Source organism: Monodon monoceros, unplaced genomic scaffold (genome assembly GCF_005190385.1).
Source record: "Monodon monoceros isolate NGI ecotype Baffin Bay Population unplaced genomic scaffold, NGI_Narwhal_1 Super_Scaffold_18, whole genome shotgun sequence".
NCBI lineage: Eukaryota > Metazoa > Chordata > Mammalia > Artiodactyla > Monodontidae > Monodon > Monodon monoceros.
In genome coordinates, this window is record NW_021703774.1 from 179650773 (window position 1) to 179669887 (window position 19115).

The 19115-nt window shown below is 62.0% G+C and overlaps 1 protein-coding gene across 2 annotated transcripts in view; it reads right to left on the reverse strand.

Moving 5' to 3' along the window:
- The window catches only part of PRXL2B (peroxiredoxin like 2B), a 3458-nt gene extending 2715 nt beyond the window's left edge, over window positions 1-743 (reverse strand). Inside the window, exons 1-2 of one of the 2 annotated variants that reach the window (XM_029229584.1) lie at window positions 595-743; window positions 170-374 (exon numbers count right to left, since the gene is read on the reverse strand). In XM_029229584.1, the coding sequence (XP_029085417.1) occupies window positions 170-374; window positions 595-657 (268 nt within the window). In that variant the 5' untranslated portion in view covers window positions 658-743. The remainder of the gene's footprint in view (window positions 1-169; window positions 375-594) is intronic. The other variant, XM_029229585.1, reaches the window with a different exon arrangement.
- Window positions 744-19115: the final 18372 nt, after the last annotated feature.

Consider the following 19115-nt stretch of genomic DNA (forward strand, 5'->3'; position numbering starts at 1 on the left):
GGGGGAGGGGAGGGGACACAGGAGCCTATTAAGGCCGCTCCTGGAGAGAGAAGGGCCTAGGCTGTGCAAGAAGGAGGCAGCGAATGCCCTGAGTTTGAGGAGGGGTCTCAGGGCGGGCTAGGCATTTGAGGGGGGGCTGCAGGGGGAGGAGGGTGGGGAGTGCAGGCACCTCCCGCGAAGTAGCCACCGTCCAGGAACTCCTGCAGGCCCAGGGCCTCGGGCCCCACGCCCACCAGGCGCACGCCGTGCTGGTCCAGGAGCCCCTTCAGGCTGCTGAGGTCCCGGGCGATCCAGCGACACACCATGCAGCCAAAGCGCCGCAGGCCGGCCACCACGCACGCCTGCTCCTGCCACAGGCTCCGCAGCTCCACGGCCTGCGCCGGGGCGGGTGAGGGGCGCCGTCGGACCACCGCCCGTGCGCACGTCCTCACCCCCGGCCCCGCTCCCGCGCCCAGTGTCCCCAGCCAGCGCCGCGCACGCCCAGTCTGCACGCCCAGCCTACGCCCCCAGCTCCGCCCTGTGCCCCAGCGCCGGCCTCAGATGCCGCTGCCAGGTGCCGGGCGCACCCACCACCCTGAGCCCGTCCAGCCTCACCTCCCCGGTCACCGCGTGCTTCAGGACACACGCGCCCACGCGGGCAAGGTCCACCGTGCTCATGGCGACTGCCACCCCGGACCCCAGCAGCAAGCCCGCTCTCCAGCAGTCCGCTCAGCCTTCAGTACTACGCGCGGCCCGGCTCCGCCCCGGACACGCCCCCAGACCACCGCCCCGGCCCGCCCCCTCCGCCCCGGCCCCGGCCCCGGCCCCGCCTACCGCAGCTGCCCGTAAGCAAAATAGGCTCCCGGGCACTCATTTTGTATATGCATGAGCCCGTCAGCCAATGGCGCCGCTGATAGTGGGCGGAGCTTGGCGGTGCGCCTGCGCAGAGTGCAGCTCCCGGCCGGGGGCGGGGTCAGTCGTGGAGTGCGGGGTGGTAAGCGACGGAGCGGTGGGGGCCCCGGAGTTCCGGCGGGGGTCCCATCTGGTGGAGGAGTCCGAGGGCTTAGCTTTTCCCGTGGTCTTGTTTCATCTTGAAAACCCATGAGAATGCAGCGTTTTCTCAGTTACACGTTCGTGTTGGCTTTAATCATAAAATACTGTCAATTTCATGCCAGCTAATACCCGCCTTTAACCCCCAAACTTTGGGTGAAAGGGACCCGAAAGGGGTAACAGCAGTTTACTAGGTGCCTTGCCGATTTGTCTTGTTTCTTCCTCGCGACAGCCCTCTGACGCCTTTCAGTATCACCCAATCTTACCGATGAGGGCCCTTGGCACAGAGGCTGAGGGGTGGAGCAAGGCGACTCGGACCGCGGGGTCCCACCTGGCCATGGCCCGCCCCCCTCCGAGGGACTGCGGTTCCTGGCACTCGGCCTCACTCCCCAGGGCCCACAGACGGCTCCAGGCCCTGGACAAGGCTGGAGAATGAAGGGGCAGCAAGCAGCCTGCCCTGGGTTTGGGGAGGGGGGAGTCCCCCTCTTGATACCACACTGTATTCCACAGGGCCTCCCAAGAGAGAGGGGGAAAACTGAGACCCAAGGGGGTGCTGCTGCCTCCTTAGCCTGCCCTTGGGCCTGGGAGGATGAGGGTGCTGGGAGTGGCTGAAGGTCCAGGCTCCAAAACCAAGTTACTATGCCAAAAAGAGAAGGATTTCAGTTTCTGGTTATTGAAGGCAGAAAGGGCAGGCCATGCAGAAACTAGTAGCAGCAGGTGGCCGTTTGCCCAGCAGAGACAGAGAAACAAGGGGAAAATGCCACAGTTCCCAAACCCAGCCGTGCAGCCGCCGAGGCCAAGGTACCTCCCGGATCTCTGTGAGCATCAGGCATCCTGGTGCCACGTGTGCTGTTCCACATCCCGCCTCTCCTGTCTCCAAAGTGCGGCAACCCTTTCGAGTTGGAGGCAAAGCCTGGGACCAGCAGCACAACATCACATGACATGTTCCTCCTGGAGCATTTATCTCATGGTTATCATCTCGTGGTCGTTCTTGTGGGACTTGTCATAATATACTGGCAATGCATGAAGACCAGAAGGCTACCTGGTGAGCAAAGCCTGTGGTCCTGTCAGGGCTCAGGTCCCAAGGAGTCACAGCCCAGAGACCCTCCATGCTCTATCCCTCAAATCTAGAGGGGGCAGACCCCAAGAGTATCTCCAGCATTCCTTGCCCCTTAGGGATGTGGACCTCCCACAGAGCCAGAGCCACCGTGTCATGAGATCTCTCAATGGTAGGGGGACAGGATGGGGAGCCCTCTTCCTCCCTGATGCCCACTCACAGCCATGAACTCTGAGCTCCCATCCTCCCTGAGGGGGCAGTGGGGGCACAGGGCAGGCTGCAAACAGCTGGGAGAGGCACTGGGATAAAGGGTTAGAAGCCCCGTTGTCAAGGCTGTGTCCCCACCAAGAGCCTAAGTGTCCTTCATTCCTTTACTGGTTCGTTCATTTCCCTTCTTCTCTTATCTGCCCTACTCTGGGCTCCTCGTCTGCACCAGGTCCCAGCTGGACACCAACATCCTGCCTGTGTAGACCCAGCTCTGGCCTTTGGGAAGCCCCATGCACACCCAAAAGGGAGCAGGTACTCAGCAAAGATATCCAAATTAGGGAGGTCGGCGACCATCTCCGGATGTGTCAGCAAATCCTTGCTGTGTCCTCACCCGAAGTCCCCCAAGGTGCAGAGAGGTCTCGATTTCCAGGCTCTGAGCAGACCGGCCGGGCAGTGGCCAGTGTCCCTTCTCACCCCAATTCTGTGGCACCTGCTCCTTGAGGGGTGGGGGGGAACCTCCTCTCTGAAGTGCTGACCCCCTGTCTGTGCCTGACGGTCAAATTGGAGTTAGAGACCAGGGTCTGGCAACTGAGGAGGTGGGCAGGTTTGCCCCTATATCTCTTCATGTGTCCTGGGCCCCTGGGGGTCAGGCCAGCAAGAAACCCTGTCCGCTTTGGCCTGGCCTGTCTCTGAAAAGGTCAGTCTCCTGGGGAGAGGCCCCACATCTCTGTCGGGTTCCTCCTCATGTGTGTCTCTGTTTCACAGGAAGACCCACCAAAGGGAGATTCTCCCTCCAGGTATTAATACCTGTCCCCCCAGCTGGAGGTGATGCTGTGGGGGTGGGTAGACGCTCCCAGGCCTCTGATGGTCTTGAGTCTTTAGTCTACAGCCCTGCCTGCTAAGCTGGGAAGAGAGACACAACTCCTCCCATACAAACTGGGTCCCCGGGACACCTGGGGCTGGAGCTGGGCTGGAGCTGAGCGTGTCCAGCAGAAGTGGACACAGTTCTCCAGGCTCTGCAGGCCCTGCCGGGTGTCACCACAGGGGCTGTGGAGGACACTGCAACCAAGTTCACTGCGAGGGCCCGACCTGCTGATCAACGGGTCCGGGACGCAGGCGCCTGAGATACCTCGGGCCATGCCTGCTGGGAGCTTCAGCCCCCCCGGGCCCGAGCATGGAGGCAAGGGGAGCTGGTGGGACCCCTCCTGAGCTCGCTTCAGACTCCACCCAGCAGAGAGAGGGGCCGCTGCTCAGGGGGCTTTGCAGACCCCTCACACACACCTCCCTGTCAGCTGCAGGAGGCCTCGCTCCTGAGCCGCCCAAGCACTGAGCCAGCCCTGTGAGGAGGCAGCCACTAGCACTTCCTGGCGCCCCAACTCCTAACCCCCCTCCCTCTGAGCCCCAGGCGCTCATCCGGAGGACGGACCTGTGGGCACGTCCCTCCCGGGGCTGGGATTGGACCGGGCCGGACGGGCCTGAATGTGGCCTTATGTGAGCATCACATTTGGAAGGGATTTCTCTAAATTGGAGCCGTGTTCTGCTCCGTTTCCTCATTTGGAAGCTCTGGCCTCCACTGGGGGTCGGACAGGTGTGGACAGAGGCCTAAGTCTCCCTGCAGGGAAGATCCGCGGAAGGCGGGCTGGGGCAGGGCAGGGGGCAGCACCTGGTCCTCCACATGCTGGGGGTCGGGCAGTAGCAGCATCTGGGGGCCGGGGTCAGCTTTCCTACCTGGGTCACAGACTTGGCACTGCAGACCCTTGATCAGGCTCCCTGGGGTTGCAGGGAGCAACTCCCCACAGGGCAGCCTCGCCCGGTGCCCTGCAGCCCAGGGACCCAGGGTACTCAGGGCTGGGAAGGCCGGAGGGAGCCCCCCATCACTGGACACCCCCGGCAGGTATGACCCCGTCTGCAGTGACCTAAAGACACCTGGGCTCTTCCCCACGCCCTGGTGAGCATGCTGGGGGAAGTCAGACCGTTCTGGGGGAACGTGGAGCCCTCCTGGGACACCTGAGCCTGGTTCTGTCACAGGGGCCGCCCTACAGGGCTCATGGCCCACTCCTGCCATCTGGGCCCCCTGCCAGGGGCTTCATGCCACCCCTGGTGGTGGGTGCTGTGAAGGGAAGGACTCCTGGACAGGAAAGGGGCGGGGGGATCTGCCCTCAGCCCACAGCGCTGGACCCCCAAACCAGCCCCACAGAGAGGGTCCCTCCAGGGCTGCACTTGGGCCGCCGCCTCCTCTTTGCCCAGGGTCATCGCTGGGAGCAGGAGGTACAGCACCTAAGGGAGATGGCACCGAGCCTCAGTCTCTCTCTCTGTGAAATGGGGCAGCAGCCCCTGCCTCTGGCCATGCCCTGCAGGGATGCCACGGGTGGACCCAGGACAGACTCCGGGAATGCCTGAGTATGACTATCCCGCTCAGGTCTCGGCACCCCCTGCCTGGCAGTGTGCGAACGCCACCCTCAGGGAGCCCAAGGCCCTGTGGTCTGGACAGCATGCCAGCCTCCCTGCTGGCCTGTGCTGGGCCTGCTGAGCCCTGGGGAGCCAGAAGCATCAGAGCAGGGGAGGCCCCCAGGCCTGCCCAGTTGGGAAGACAGGCTGCTCCGGGCCCGGGGCTGGGGGAGGCCACGCTGGGGCCCTGGTTCCAGGGCTGGCTCTGCCCGGCAGTCAGGGGCCCTCCCTGAGGAGTAATGGCCTGCACTGGCAGGGGAGCCACACTGGCCAGGAGCAGGTGGCCTCTGGCCCGGTGCATGAACATCTGGGCTTATCACCCAGGACAGGGCTGCCGGCTGTGGGTGGAGATCGGCTGCCTGCTGCAGAGCCCCACCCCAAGGGCACATCCCAGCCAGGCTTTCGCAGAGCAGCCAGGCCAGGGAGCATCCTCGCCTGCAGTGGGCTCGCCTGAGACTCCTGAATGGGGCTGCGGCACGGGGGCCTGTAGAGGGCAGCTTCTGCTGGCGGTGGGCCTGGCTCTCCTGAGGTCAGGGGGGCAGGGTGCCAGGGCCTGGGTCAGCCCGGGAGAGCCACATACTGGGGGACAGAGGCCCATGTGAGGTCAGGACAGGGACATGGCCCAGGCCGGGATGGGGAGGGAGGGGTCAGTGGGGCACACCCAGGGGGCAGGAGTGGGGACACTGCTGGGTGGTGGGACAGGCAGACAAGCTCAGGGGTCTCCCCAGGCTCCAAGCATTAGCCTTGGGCACCGGGCACCAGGGTGGCAGCCCCCCGCCTCGCAGAGGCTCCGTGTCCCTCCACGGGACCATTCAAACCCTGGCTACAGTCCCCCAGAAAGCCAAGGAGGAGGGGACACCCCTCGGCCCACAGCTGCTGGGGTAACAAGCCCTCTCGGCGACAGCTCAGACGGGGGTGCAGGCTGCGTGCAGGGGAGAGGCGGGGAGACCGGAGTCAGGCGGGGGGGGTGCGGGCTGCCGACCGGGCGGGGGGGCGAGGGGAGGGGCGTGTAAGCGGGGAGGTCAGGCCCCCACTGGTGAAGTCTCCGGGCACAGGTCCTCCTGCCCCAGCCAGTGCCAGCTTCCTGGCCCCGCCCCTGTGCATTAGCAGCCACACTTCTGTTCCTGTAGAAACAGGTGGCCCCCCAGAAGTCATCTGCGCTCCGCCCAGTGCTCTGACCCCACAGCACTGAGCCCACAAAGGGCGCCCAGCTTGGCTTCCCTTTACCTGTGCCAGCCTCCACAGGTGACAGTCCCCGCCCGCATGCCGTGTGTCCCATGCGCGTCCCCACCGCTGCCAGGCTGTGAGCCCGGCTGCCTCCCGCGCCTTCCTGAGCTCAGCTCTGCGGAGTCCGAAGGGATGCGGGAGTGCACACTTTGCCATCTTTGACGGCCAGAGGGCCTCCCCACCTTGTTCACACCCCACCTGTCCCTGGAAAGGGGCAGGGCTGGGTCATTTTGCTCCATTTCATTGAAGGGGAGACAGGGGCTCAGAGAGGGACGGGCCTTGCCCAGAGTCCCCCGTGCAAGCTGTGCTCAGACCCAAACCCCGATCTTCCCGTCCAGTGGGGCTCGGGGCTCTCCCCACCCAGGCTTCTCAGCTCCACCAGTGCCCTCAGAGCTGGTGAACAGGGCAGGCCTGGGGGTGGGGGGGGGACCACCACTGTCACCCTCTTGTGCCTCCGGGCTGCAGAAGGAGCGTGTGAAGAGCCCCACCTCACATGACACTGGAGCAGGACGCCGGGAGGGTGGGGACCCCAGCGGCAGGTGCGTGTGTCGCCAGGCTGCAGGCACGTTGGGTCAGCCAGCTTTGCCTGGATCTCCCCAGGCAGGAGCTACACCAGTAGGACTGGCCAGCGGCCACCACGTCCTCACGGTCGCCACCTACTTCCATTTCCAGGGGAGCCTGGGGAGGAGAGCCTGGGTGCCAGGGAAGGGATAGGGCAGGGGTGCAGTCATGGGCGTTGGGCGGGGGGCGGTGTTGACTACCATCCTGTTTGCAAAGCTTCCCAGAGCTCAGACGCAGAGCTAAGCACCAGCCCCTGTCCCCCAGTACAGCCAGCCCAGCCCCACAGGCTCCAGGAGTCTGAGGCAGGGTGGAGGACAAGTGTGACCCAGCGGCTTGGGAGCCCCTGTGAGACGTCCATCAGCACAGGCTCCCGTCCCCCTGGGAGGGCCTGTCCTGCTATTTACCTCTCCACTGCCTGCAGGCCACCTGGGGGTTTCCAGTAAAGGGGAAGGGGCACCCCTGCATCCTTGGAGGAGGCTGGGGCGGGGCCCTTCCCCACTCACCATGTGTTCCCATCTCTGGCTGTCATCTGCTGGGTGTCCCCTCTCCTCCCTCGGCCCCAGGCCCCCAGGATCAGCAGGCAGGGCAGGATCAGAGGGTGTCCCCCAGAGAGCCCTGTGTCTGTCTGAGGTTCTGTGGGGCTCCTGCACCCAATCTATACTTGGGGGGATAGAGGCAGAGCCCGCATCCCAGGGCCTCTCCTTCCACTTCCCTGTATGACTGCGGCGCTGGGACCCAGGGCCTCCTCTCCCCTCTCCTGACTGAGCCAGAGCCTGTGCCAGAGACCCCCCCCCCCGCACCCTCAGGGCCCAGGGGAGGGCTGTGCCCGGTCGGGATCACAGACCCTGACACAAGGCTGAGCCTCTCCCCCATCCCAGTTCTACCGCAGCTGAAGGAGCCTCAACTCCAGCCCCCATCACCCGCTGTCCCCTCAAGATCCTCCCACAGCCCCAACTGTGCCCTCCAAGGGGCTGCCTCTCCCACTGTGTCACCCAACACCCCAGCCACCCTGTCAAGACACCTCCAGATGGACTCCTGGAAAACCCTGATCACATTTCCTCTCTCTTCTTGAGAGGGAGATTTCCAGGGTCTTGAGGGTGGAGAGAGATTGGGAGATGAGCCACAGTCCTGGGGGGCGGGAGGACGGGGCATCCCAAGCCCCACTCTGGAGGCTTCCCTTCCTGTCCTCTGTGTTCAGGCTAGCCTCAGCTCCCCCTGCTCTGTGGCAGCCCCAGGCTGGGCATGGGGCTGATAGGCAAAGCAGCCTGGTGCCCACCTTCCTGGGGCTCATGGTCTAGTGAGGAAGCCAAGTCTAAAAGCCAGAGTAGCTTCATGTGGTGAAGGCTCACTTATAGGCAGCAGATGCCAGGCAGGGCTCTGAAGGATGAATAGGAGCCCTGCGGGGGAGTGGGAGGGACAAGGTGAAAAAGGCGTTCTCTGAGGAAGGATGTGTGCTGAGCAATGTGGCAGGGCCCACTCCTGGTGAGGCCTGCAGCGGGTGGCGACACAATGCCGGCCATGGCCCATCCTGTAGGGAGGCCGGAGCGAAGGCAAACCACCTGCCAGGAGAAAATATTCACATCACATACGTCTTGGATCCAAAAGATATAATTCTTCCAACTCAATAAGACAGACAACCCAATCTGCAAGAGATTTGAACAGATCCTCCAAACCAGAGAAGATACATAGACAGCACCCGCAAAGAGGCGCAACGTTATTGGTCAGCGGGGAAACCCGAACGACAACCATCGGAGCGGCTGAGGTTAAAGTCTGACCAAGTGTTGACGAGCATTTGGAGCCACTGGGACTCTCAACACTCCCGGTGGGAATGGAAAGTGGAACGGACACTCTGGACAACGGACTGGCAAATCGTTACGAAGTTACATACACACCTACCATAGGACCCAGCAATTCCCCTCCTGGGTAAATAACAAAGAGAAATGAGACCACGTGTCCACACCAGAACTCGTTTATAGAAGTTCAGAGCAGCTTTTCCTGGTAAAAACCACCCAGACAGACAGGTGAGTGGATATGCGAAGTGTGGCATATTCATACAATGGGATACTAGTCGGTAATAAGAAAATGAATTTTGATACGCACAGCATCACGGAGGAACCTTGCAGTCACGATGCTGAGTGAAGCACCAGGCCCAAAGGAGCCAGGCTGCACGACTGCATGGACGTGAAATTTGGAAGCAGGCAGATATAACCTAGAGTGACAGCCGATCAGGGATGCTTGGAGCAGGGCTGGGGCCTGCCTGCAAGGGGCCGGGGTTAGTGGCAAGGGCTGCCATGGCAACGTACCTGGGGCTGGAGGGCTTAAACAATGAGAACTTATTTCTCTCCGGTCTGGAGGCTGGAAGTCTGAGATCGAGGTGTCACAGGGTTGGTCTGAGGCCTCCCTCCTTGGCTTGCCAATGGCTGCCTTCTCGCCACGTCCTCACCTGGCCTTTTCTCTGTGCACATCCCTGTGTCTCTCTTCGTACAAGGACACCAGTCTTATGGGATTAGGGCTCCTGCCTTTCGAGCTCCTTTAACTGGAACCACCTCCTGAGAGCCCTGTCTCCAGATCCAGCCACCCTGGGGGTCAGCGCTTCAACACGTGAATTCAGAGCAAACAGTCTCCGAGCAGAACGCCAGTTCCCCAGGGCAGGGAACTCTCTCCCCCGCTCAGTGCTATGTCGCCAGCACCTGGCATCAAGAGGGCACTTGGAACAAATCTGCTGGACAATGGTGAGGTGGAGGAAAGCCACCCGGTGCTTTCAGCCAGCATCACTGCCCTCCTGGTGAATTGAACCACATCACACCTGCAAGGACACGCCGACCAGGTCTGACCTCAGACTGAACTCAAACACCGTCACCGCACAAAAGTGACCAGGCTGATGCGGTGACCGCAGCTCCTTCCTTCCACACCCACAGCTCCAGCCCTGCTCCATCCACTGACGTCCTGGATGAGATGTACTGAGATGCCCCATCACGGACTTACCCGGCCCCTGACAGTGAAACCGAACAGGAGCCTTTGGGGATCCTGGGCACAGAAACCTTTCTGTGTCCCCCGTTTCTTGTTTGTAGGGAATAGACTCCAGCCTCCGTGACCTTCCCTGAGTTCCAAAGGGCAGATTTGAGCAGTTGCTAATCAGGGAAGGGAGGGGATGCAGAGACAAGGGAGGAGACCACCTGAGGCCAGATTAAAGGAGCGCAGGCCCTGCACCCCAATCCTTATCAGCAAGCCCCCCCTTGAACCATGGCTATAAATCTCCTCACCAAATCCCCCCAGGTTGGGACATAATTTTTCAGGGCATGAGCCCACTGTGCCCCTTTGCCTGGCAGAGCAATAAAGCTATTCTTTTCTACTTCCCCCAAGCTCTGTCTCTGCGATTTGATTCGGCACCTGTGCACAGAGGCCGAGTCGTCGGCATCAAGAGTACTCCATCCAGCGCAGCTTGAACCCTCCGCCAATCACCCTGCACAGCGCCACACCCCAGATCCCTGTCTGACACCCTCACCGGGACACCCTCAGCATGCCGGGCCGTCACTGCATCCTTGTGGGGCGCGGACGTGCTCCCAGCACTTGGCTGCAGCGCTCTGGCTAGTATTCGGCTTCTTCAGGTAAAGTAGCAACAGATGCTCTTCCTCTTGCCTGTGGTGATCCACCCTGGGGCAGAACTGAGGGATCGATTTGCTAAAAGATCTGGGACACCCACACACAAAAGTGTGCGCTAGCATCCACACACGTGTGTGCACGCACATCCCAGCCATAAGGACAGGGAGGCCCAGCCGAGGCTGTGGACCACAGAAGTCCCTCCTGCGTGCGTATGCTTCTCCATGGCCTGAAAAATGCCAGGTGTGCTTCTGGGCTGGGGCTGGGGGCGATGCGGGAAGTGGGGGTGGGGGGGTGGGGACTGCCACGGACAACGTCTGCTTTCCCCTCTATCCTCTTCTGCATGGGGTGAGCGTTGGTAACCGTAAGTTTCACTTTTTACAAGAAAAAGGCTGATCAGGACACAGATTAACATTCACTTCTGGTCAAGGCCGCGTCACCAGGCCAGCACCGGGGGGCCCCATGCTGTCCCCAGAAGGGAGCCCTGCCAGGCACTCCCTGTCCACTGCACCCCCCCATTCCCCACTCTCCACGCTGGGCCCCCAACTCCTCAGTCCTGGACTGCGGGGCTCGGAAATGAATCTGGCCCAGCCCTTCCCGGCCACATCCAGGGCTTTGTACACCCATGTGGCAAAGCAGCATTAGTCACCCCATCACCAAAAGGTGGAAGACACCTGGGAATCCAGCCACAGAAGAATGGCACCCCTGTACGAGGGAGGTTTATTCACCCAGAAGAAGGAATGCAGCTCTGACATCTGCTGCAGGGTGGATGAACCTTGAGGACATGATGCTGTGTGAAATAAGCCATCACCAAAGGACAAGTACCGACTAATTCCAGGTATGTGAGGTGTCTGGAGTTGCCAAGCTCACAGAGACAGCAGGTGGAAGAAGGGCCACCAGGGCCACCGGGAGAGGGGAAAGGGGGAGTGAGTGTTTAATGGGGAGAGAGTTTCTACTGAGATGGTAAAAATGTTCTGGAGACGGATGGTGGCGATGGCTGCACAGCAATGTTTATGTCCTTAAGGCCACAGAATTGTACACTTACAGATGGCTAAGGTGGTAACTTTTATATTATGTGTGTATGTTTTATCACTCTCTGAAATCAATGATTCAATAGTTGTTGTTGTTTTTTTTTTTTCCCAAAGAAAGCAGAAGTGATCCTTGCAGGGATGGGATGTTCTATATCTCGACCCGATCAGTGTCTGTTGCTCTCATCCCTGTACTATTGTTTTGCGAGACGTTACTGACAGGGAAACCAGGTGAAAGGTGCGTGGGATCCTCCTGTGTTGTTTCTTACAATTCCCTGTGAATTATCTCCAAGCAAAACGTTCAACTAAAAGAATACAAATAAAAGGGAAGCACTGTGAACTGAAGTTTGCTCTCGAGGTGCAGGAAAAGTTGGCCAACAGGTGCCCAAGCTCACCGGCCGTGGACCCTGCACCTTCGGAGATGCCACCTGGGGTGTTTCGCCAGCTTTGGTCCTCGGCCAGAAACAGGAAACGCTGCCCCCAGGAGGTGACCTGGGAGGGTTAGGCCCTTTGGGCCTGGAGTGCCTGTTCTGTCCTCCATCTTCAAGAGCTATAGTTTCCTTTTTTTTTTTAATGTGAACCTTGAACATGTTTTTCCCCATAATCATGTTTGTCATCAAGAAATAAAAAAGATAGCTCACCCTGGCCTGTCGCCTTTGTTTAAACATGGTCACAGGATGTAATTTCACAAAGAAAACCTGGGACAATGAAGGGGATGTTGGTGCTGAGGCAGGAGATAGATGGGCCCCGGGCTGAGCAGCTGGGATCTGTCCCCTGTGGACAGATACTCCGAGATAAAGAGAATCACAGAAGCAAGGAGGAGCTGAGCCCTGCCAGATAAAAGATAAAGAGACCACACAGTCCTCATTCTCGAGGTCAAGGAGACCTTCCCGACTACACATGCGCAGAAAGCCTCCCTGGGGGTCAAGAGGGAGGGGGTGCCACCCCATAGTACATGGTGCCAATCTACCCATAGGCCTCTGCGCTAGAATCCATCTTGGCTAAGAGATGAGCACGCACACAGGGGAGGACCCTGAGATAAACCAAATACGGATCCAGAGCCAGGCAAACCAAGATGACTGGCCAGAGGAAACCAGAAGAAATGCCCCATATAAGTGATTCAAACTCTACCCCAAGGGCACAACTCTTCCTCTGAGCCCGCCTGTGTGTGTCTATCCACACGTACCTTTTCCTCCCTTTTTCCTCCTAATAAACACTTTACTTGTTTCACTACTTTCCGTCTCTTTGTTGAAATTCATTTCTACAAAGCAGACAAGCCAGGGTCTTGTCACTGGCCACTGGCCCTCGTGGTCTAGTGGCTAGGATTCAGCACTGTCACTGCTGAGGCCTGGCTTCAATCTCTGGTCCGGGAACCGAGATCCTGCTTCAAGCCTCTGCAGGCTGAGGCCGCCGGAGATCCGTGTGTGGCAACAGCCTGGTGAGAGGCTCCCCATCCCCCACTCATTCTCTCTTGCCCCTTTGAGCATTTGTGGGGCAGCCCTGAGTCCCCACCCACCTGTGAAATGGACACGCTGACGCATATCCATGGAGAGTCTGCGACACCCAGGGCCGGGCTGCTCTCCCACTCCACACTCAGTGTACGTCCCACACCTGCGTTCCTGTGTCCCATAGAAGGTCCTCCGCACAAGCCCTCTATCGACCCCCAAATAATCCATCTTGTCAGGGGGACACCCTCCCATACTGCTGCTGAGATATCTGACAGGTGACAGATCGGATCCCTGGATTCGCCATCCAGCCACACTGACCAACTGCCCAAGTGACCCAGAAGCAGGGGGTGTGTCCACGGCCCCAGCCCTGCCCCTGGGCAAAGGCCCTGAGATAGGCTGCCAGGGAGAGGAGGGGGCATCGGCCCAGGCACGCAGTGGTCGCCCGCTGCGTGGCTGAGGGTCTCTGCCCCCGCCGCCTTAGGGAAGCTGGAGGGCCCTGAGCCAGCGCGGCCTTACCCTGAGTCCAGGCTCCGCAAGCCTCCAGAAAGCCATGCTCTGTTTAGCCCACATTTATTAAGCACCTACTGCATGCCAGGGAATGGGGCAGAGGGATGGCCCATTGGGGCTGTCCCCTCCCCCAGAGGAGTGATGTGCTGGTAGACAGGGTAACTAGAATCCTGAGTGTGGACAAGGGGGCTCAGAGGTGGGCACCTTAATTGGGGTGGGAGCGGCTCACGACCCCATGATCTGGAGCTGCTCCAGGCACAGAGGCAGCAGCGGTATCCACAAGGCGGCCGCAGGCTGCTGTGGTCACCACACACCCCTGCCCGCTGACCTGCCTCTCTGGTCCCTCTCCGCGTGAGGCCGGCCTCTGCCCCCCCCCACAGGGCGGTGCTTCCCGGAAGGTGACGCCCCTCTGGTTTCAGCGTAACCCCACCCCTTTCCCAGAACTTGCCTGAAGGCCCGCCCAGGCCGGGGCGGTCCCTGGCTGTCTGTCCCCACCCACCGTGCCCTGCACACACCCGGGGCTGGGGCAGGCTTGAGCCGAGGAGCCCTCCGCCTCCGCCTCCGCCTCCGCCTCCGCCTCCGCCGCGGGAGAGACCTCGGCGCCCCTTCCCTTCCCGGGAGCTGCCAGGCGGCAGGGCCAGGCCGCGAGCCGCCAGGGGGCAGCAAACCACACACCTGTGCCCCGGTCTCTCCTGGGCCGGCTTTAGCTTCCACCGGAGGGTCAGGGAGCTGATGGGCAGGGGTCCGGGGCCACACTCCCTTTAACACTGTGACCCCACGCCCCCTCCTGTCGGGTTCAGTGCAGGACACTTCTCAGCCCTGCTGCCACGTGGGAGAAGGTGGGGAATAAACGGGGGGCGAGATTTGGGGGACCAGGAAGAGGTATGCAGGGGGCGTTCCACTCCTTGCTCTGCTCCGTCATGCTGGGCGGCCACAGCAGGGGCAGGGAGAGGGCGAAGGAGGTCAGGGCAAGCCCCCACTGCTGAGGGGTACCAGCCCACCCCCGACTCCTGGTGTGTACGTGGCAGGGTACCTGAGTCAGCAAGGTCTCGGAATGCTCTGCTGTGACAATGACGTTCCTGCCTTGGAACCCACGACTTGGGCACCAAGCGGGGCTCACACAAACGGAGGCTCCCCCCAGGAGGCCTGGGGAGGGAAGGAGCTGTGGCTGCCTCAGAGCATCCTGAGGGTCTTCTTTGTCATTAGGGGCCAGGGGAGTGGGCTGGGCATTGACCACGGTTCTAGAGAAGAGGCCAGCAGGGCAGGGGTCTAGCCCAGGATACCCTGGCACAATGCCCCACCCCAGCAGGCCCAGTTCCCTCCCCATGCGCTGGGCGGGGGCCCTGAATCTCAGGGGTGGTGGTCAGCTTGGGGGTGGGGCAGAGACCCAGGGGGAGTCTTCAGACCAGAACTTTTATTCAAGCCCCATGTTATCCAGCTCTGAGACAGACACGGTATTTACCCTGCAAGCATCCACAGTGCATACACCTGCATCCCACAGGGATCTCACATGCCCCTCGCCCCCACTGGTGTCGGGCAGGTGGCCACGCCCTTCAAATGCACAGCATGCCCCCAGCCCACTCCCTCTCTAACGTAAAGCATCCAGCCCTTTCCTGGCCTGGAAGAAGCAGAGGTCCAACTGCAGGGCCTGGCTGGGATGACCAAGCACACCTACCCTCCCCCAGGCCCCTCCCCACTTCCCTGCCACGGACGATCTTGACCAGTTACAGCCTTTGTAACACACAAAACCCTTGTCCCCAGGACCCCTCCTTCAAGGTTAAGACCCAGGCACTGCCTGCAGCTGACGGCCCCGCCAGTGGCAGGCTGGCTGCTCAACGTTGGCCCTGGCGCAGGCAGGAAAAGGATGGGAACCACGTTCCTTTCTTCAGAAGAAGCGTTGCGCCTGGCCAGCCCGGGCCCCCTCTCCTTTGGGCCCAAGGGGCCTGGCAAAGTCCCCACCAGGGCCTCACCCGGACCCTGTGGGAGGGGGCTGCGCGGGCGTGCTGCTCTGGGGCGGCGGGAGAGGGAGGTTCTTCTGCAAGTCGCTCTTCAGCTCCGCCTGAGTCTCCATCCTCGCCTGGTGATGGGGGAGTTCAGGAAGGCTTCGCAGAGGCGGCGCACCGTGCCTTCCTTGGATCCATCCGTGGGGCTCTCAGTGTTGGGGCGCTGCAAAGAGTGAGCCCAGCTGGTGACCGCGCAGGGGGAGCGGGGACTGGCGGGGCGCCGAGCCCCCGGTTTGGGTGACACCCCCGTCACAACCCCTTCCACCCCCCAGGCCGGGCGCGGAGCTCACCAGGGAGGGTGCCACCTCCTTCTCCGTGATGTCCCTTCCCCAGCGCAGGCGCAAACGTCTCGAGCAGGAGGGAGAGCAGAGCGGTGGCGTGGCGTCCACAGTACCCTGCCGGGACCCCCGGGGGTGCCCTGTGCTGCTGTCACCCCAGACCCTGATTGGGCTTCACTTTGGGGGTACTCACGGGGCCACGCCTGCCGCCGGGCGCGAGGGGCTGGAGCGCCTGGAGTAGGAGGGTGGCAGGAAGGCGGTAGTGGTGGTGCCTTTATGGGACTGGGTCGGGGTGGGGGGACCCAAGGGCAATCGGGCTTCCGCACCTCCCCACTCTCGGCAGCCAATCGGAGGCTGGAGCTGGACAAAGCTCGGGACACCAGAGGCCGCTGGGCTGGGTAAGGACGTGCCTCCGCCCCCAGCAGGTGGGGGCGTGGGCAGGGCGGTCGGGGACACGTGGGGCGCAAGCTGGATGCCCTGCCCCTGCGTCCAGCCCTCAAAGCCCCACAGACCGGCCCCCAGCGGTCCAGCAGCATCCCCAGGATGCAGGGCCAGGAGAAGGGTCCTTCCCTGGGGTCTTAGCATACGGAGCAGCTCCTTCCCTGACACCAAGGACGAGCGTCCCCACTGGCCACCCTCTGGTCACTGCCTGTCCACCGGTGACACCCTTGGTCCCTCTTATGAACCTCTCCAGTTCCTCACACCTGACCAGGAGCTCTCTCAGCCAGGGAACCTGCTGGACCTGGTCATTCTCACTGGGTGACAAAAGTGGTGCAGGGGCCGCCCAGGATATGGGAGCAGCATGGAGACACACCCTAATCAGAGAAGGGTCCTACCAGCAGAGCTGCACCCAGGGGTCAGGGCCCCCGGACTGGGCCAGCACCTCTGCCCCTGGGAGTTCCCACCCTCCCCCTTGCTTTTGAGAAGCCAGGCTCCAGCTGCCACCTCCTCCAGGAAGCTCCTCTGGCCTCCCCTGGACTCCCCCAGGCTGGTTCTCTTCTGATTTGCTCTGGGCAGCTAATTCCTGGGGCCAGGTACCCTGCCTCCCCTCCCTGCCAACCCCACCCCCGCTTCTCCAGGACCTGCTATTTTTAAACAGCTGAACTTAGGGGGCTCTTACACCAGCCCAGGGAAGTGGCAGTGCTGTCCCGCACGTCAGATGAGGAAGCTAAGGTCAGGGAGGAGGCCTTGCCCAGCCCTCTGCCCCCACCATGTCCCCCTCCTGTCACCAGCACTGTGGGGCAGAACGGGGTTGGGGTTGGTGAGGGTTTCAAAGTAAATGGGAGGTGAGAGAAGCAAGTCAGTGTGCCAGCGAGGTGACGGCCCAGCGTGGATGGCGAGGTGGGGGTGGGGGCAGCTCAATGGCAGCGGCAGGCACAGCAGCAGGAATGTGAGGGTCCAAGAGAGAAGGCCCAGGATGAGTGACGGGGGCCCAGGAACCGTGCCAGCCTCGGGCAAATGGCGGAGGTGGCGAGTGGCTGGCCCGGGTGGCCCCACAAGGCTCTCCCAAGGGCCCAGCCCAGGGACCACTGGGCCCTCGGTGGTCAGCGGGCAGGCACTGCCCCATGGACACAGGCGCTGCTTGGGGGTGGCCAGGTAGGCTGCGGCTGAGCCTCTGCTCACCCCGCCCGCCTCCGGGCCCTGAAAGGCTGGGAGCCTTTTGTGGGAGAGCAGCTGGCGGCCCGGCCTTTATGTGGGGCTGTGGGAAAGTCCCCGGGCCAGCCTCTCACAGCCTCTCAAAGGCAGGGATTATCTTGGGGCCTGCAGGACACCCTCTCAAGGACATCCCTCCCAGCAGGGGTGGGGGCAGGGCACCTCCCAGAGGTCCCATCTACCAAGCCCTGGCCCTACAAGCCCCTTGGCCAGGAAGGGTCCCCTGGGTGGAAACCCTGCCCCCAGCCGTCCAGCTGCCAGGCTCAGAACCGCGTGCCACACAAGAGTGCCCCCCACCATGCCCCTCTGGGGCTCTCCCCTCCGATTGTCCAGGCCCCTGGCCCTTTGGGAGGCTGGTCAGCAGAAGATCATGCTCGGGGCTGTGCCCGCACTGGGCTGACTCAGGGCAGGCCCAGGGATGAGGTCAGGAGGCCTGGAAGGGGAGGGTGGGCACACTTATTTAGCACCTACTGCATGCAGGCTGAGCGGGACGTGCGCCTTCTCCCTGGAATTGCTTGGAATCCCGAGAGGGAGGCTGCTCCACAGAGCAGGGGACAGAGCAGGCCCAGCTCCCTGCTGAGGTCACCCTGTCCTGGGTGCACCTTGGCACCGTGCCTGGCCTTTTCCTGTTCCATCAGCTGGCTTCCAGGTGGTGCAGACGTAGGCAGGGATCACCCACCCAAGAAACGGAACAAAGTGGGGTGGGCGGAGGCAAAGGCTCAGGGTGACCCTGGTGTTAATACCAGAAGCGGCTGCGAGGCCACCTGAATACTCTGCTTTTGACCCCTCCCCCCATCCTCAGCACATACCCACAGTGGGCGTTTATTAGGCCCATTTTACAGATAAAGATACTGAGGTCCAGAGAACCCAAGTACTAAGTGGCAGCACCTAGATTTGAATCCTGAGCCCACAGCGCTGTACCAAATCCGTGCTGGTTCCAGAGGCTCTCTGGCGGGCGCATCCAAGGGGTAGCAATCCGAAGGGCTGGGGGCAGGGAGGCAGGTGGCCCCCTGGTCCCCTCGTCCTGCCTCCTGCCGTCATGCTGTCATGCCTAGCGATGCCAGGCCGGGCGTGCACAGGACACCCGGGGGCTGTGGGGCAGGAAGGCGACGCTGGGCCAGATGTGTGGCCTTCCAGCCGCTGCCACTTCCCCAACCTTCAAAGGCAACCCGGGGCCCCGCCCCGCTGGGACGACTGCTCCCCAGATGGCCTCTGGGCCCACAGCTCTGCACACAAAGCCAGGCGGCCCATGTAAATGAGTTTGTCGCCGGGCACGCGCCTTTTGTGCCGGATGAATGTCCTCAGCAGGGGGGCGGGCTGTGGGAAGCCACCCGGAGCGGCCTCCCGCCCGAATTCTCTCACAAGACTGGGGGCGGGCAGGGCTCTGGGGCGGCTGCTGGTGGAGGGGGAGCCCCAGAGCCAAGACCCGGTGGCACAGCGGCGGGCAGCCCGCACCCCCCCGTGCCCCATACTCCTGGGCCTTCTCAAGTGGCATCAGACAAACAGGGCTCCATGAGGCCAGCGAGACCACTGGAGTTCTCTGCGCAAACAGAGAATCAGAGGCCCTTGGGGGACTGACAGCGGCAGTCCTCACTCTCCCATGGGAGTGGGCTCCAGGGTAGGAGGCGGCTGCCCCATGGGGCCCAGAGCCTACTGAGCCCAGGTGGTGACCTTCTGGACGCCTCTGGTTGAGACCAGGCGCCATCTGAGTCCTGGAGGGCAGGGGCAGGAGACAGGATGAGGCCACTGCCAAACTCAGGGACAAGCAGAGAAGGGAGGGCCAGATTCCGGAGCCCTCACCTCTACCCAGTACCCCCGAGCCCTACCCCGTGCCAGGCTCTGGACACTCTGCCTGGCACAGAGCAGCTACTTCATCTGGTCATCACTGCCCAGCTGGGGGTGGGCAACCTTGCTCCGGCCTCCTCCCCTCAGCTTTCAGCCAGCTGCGAGCCCAGGGCTGGTCTGGCCACACTTGCCTTCATCTGTGGACCAGGGTGCCATGTCCCCTGCCCCACTGAGTGGGTCCAAGGAGACCCCCAGCCCAGTGGCTGTAGGAGCATCAGATGTGC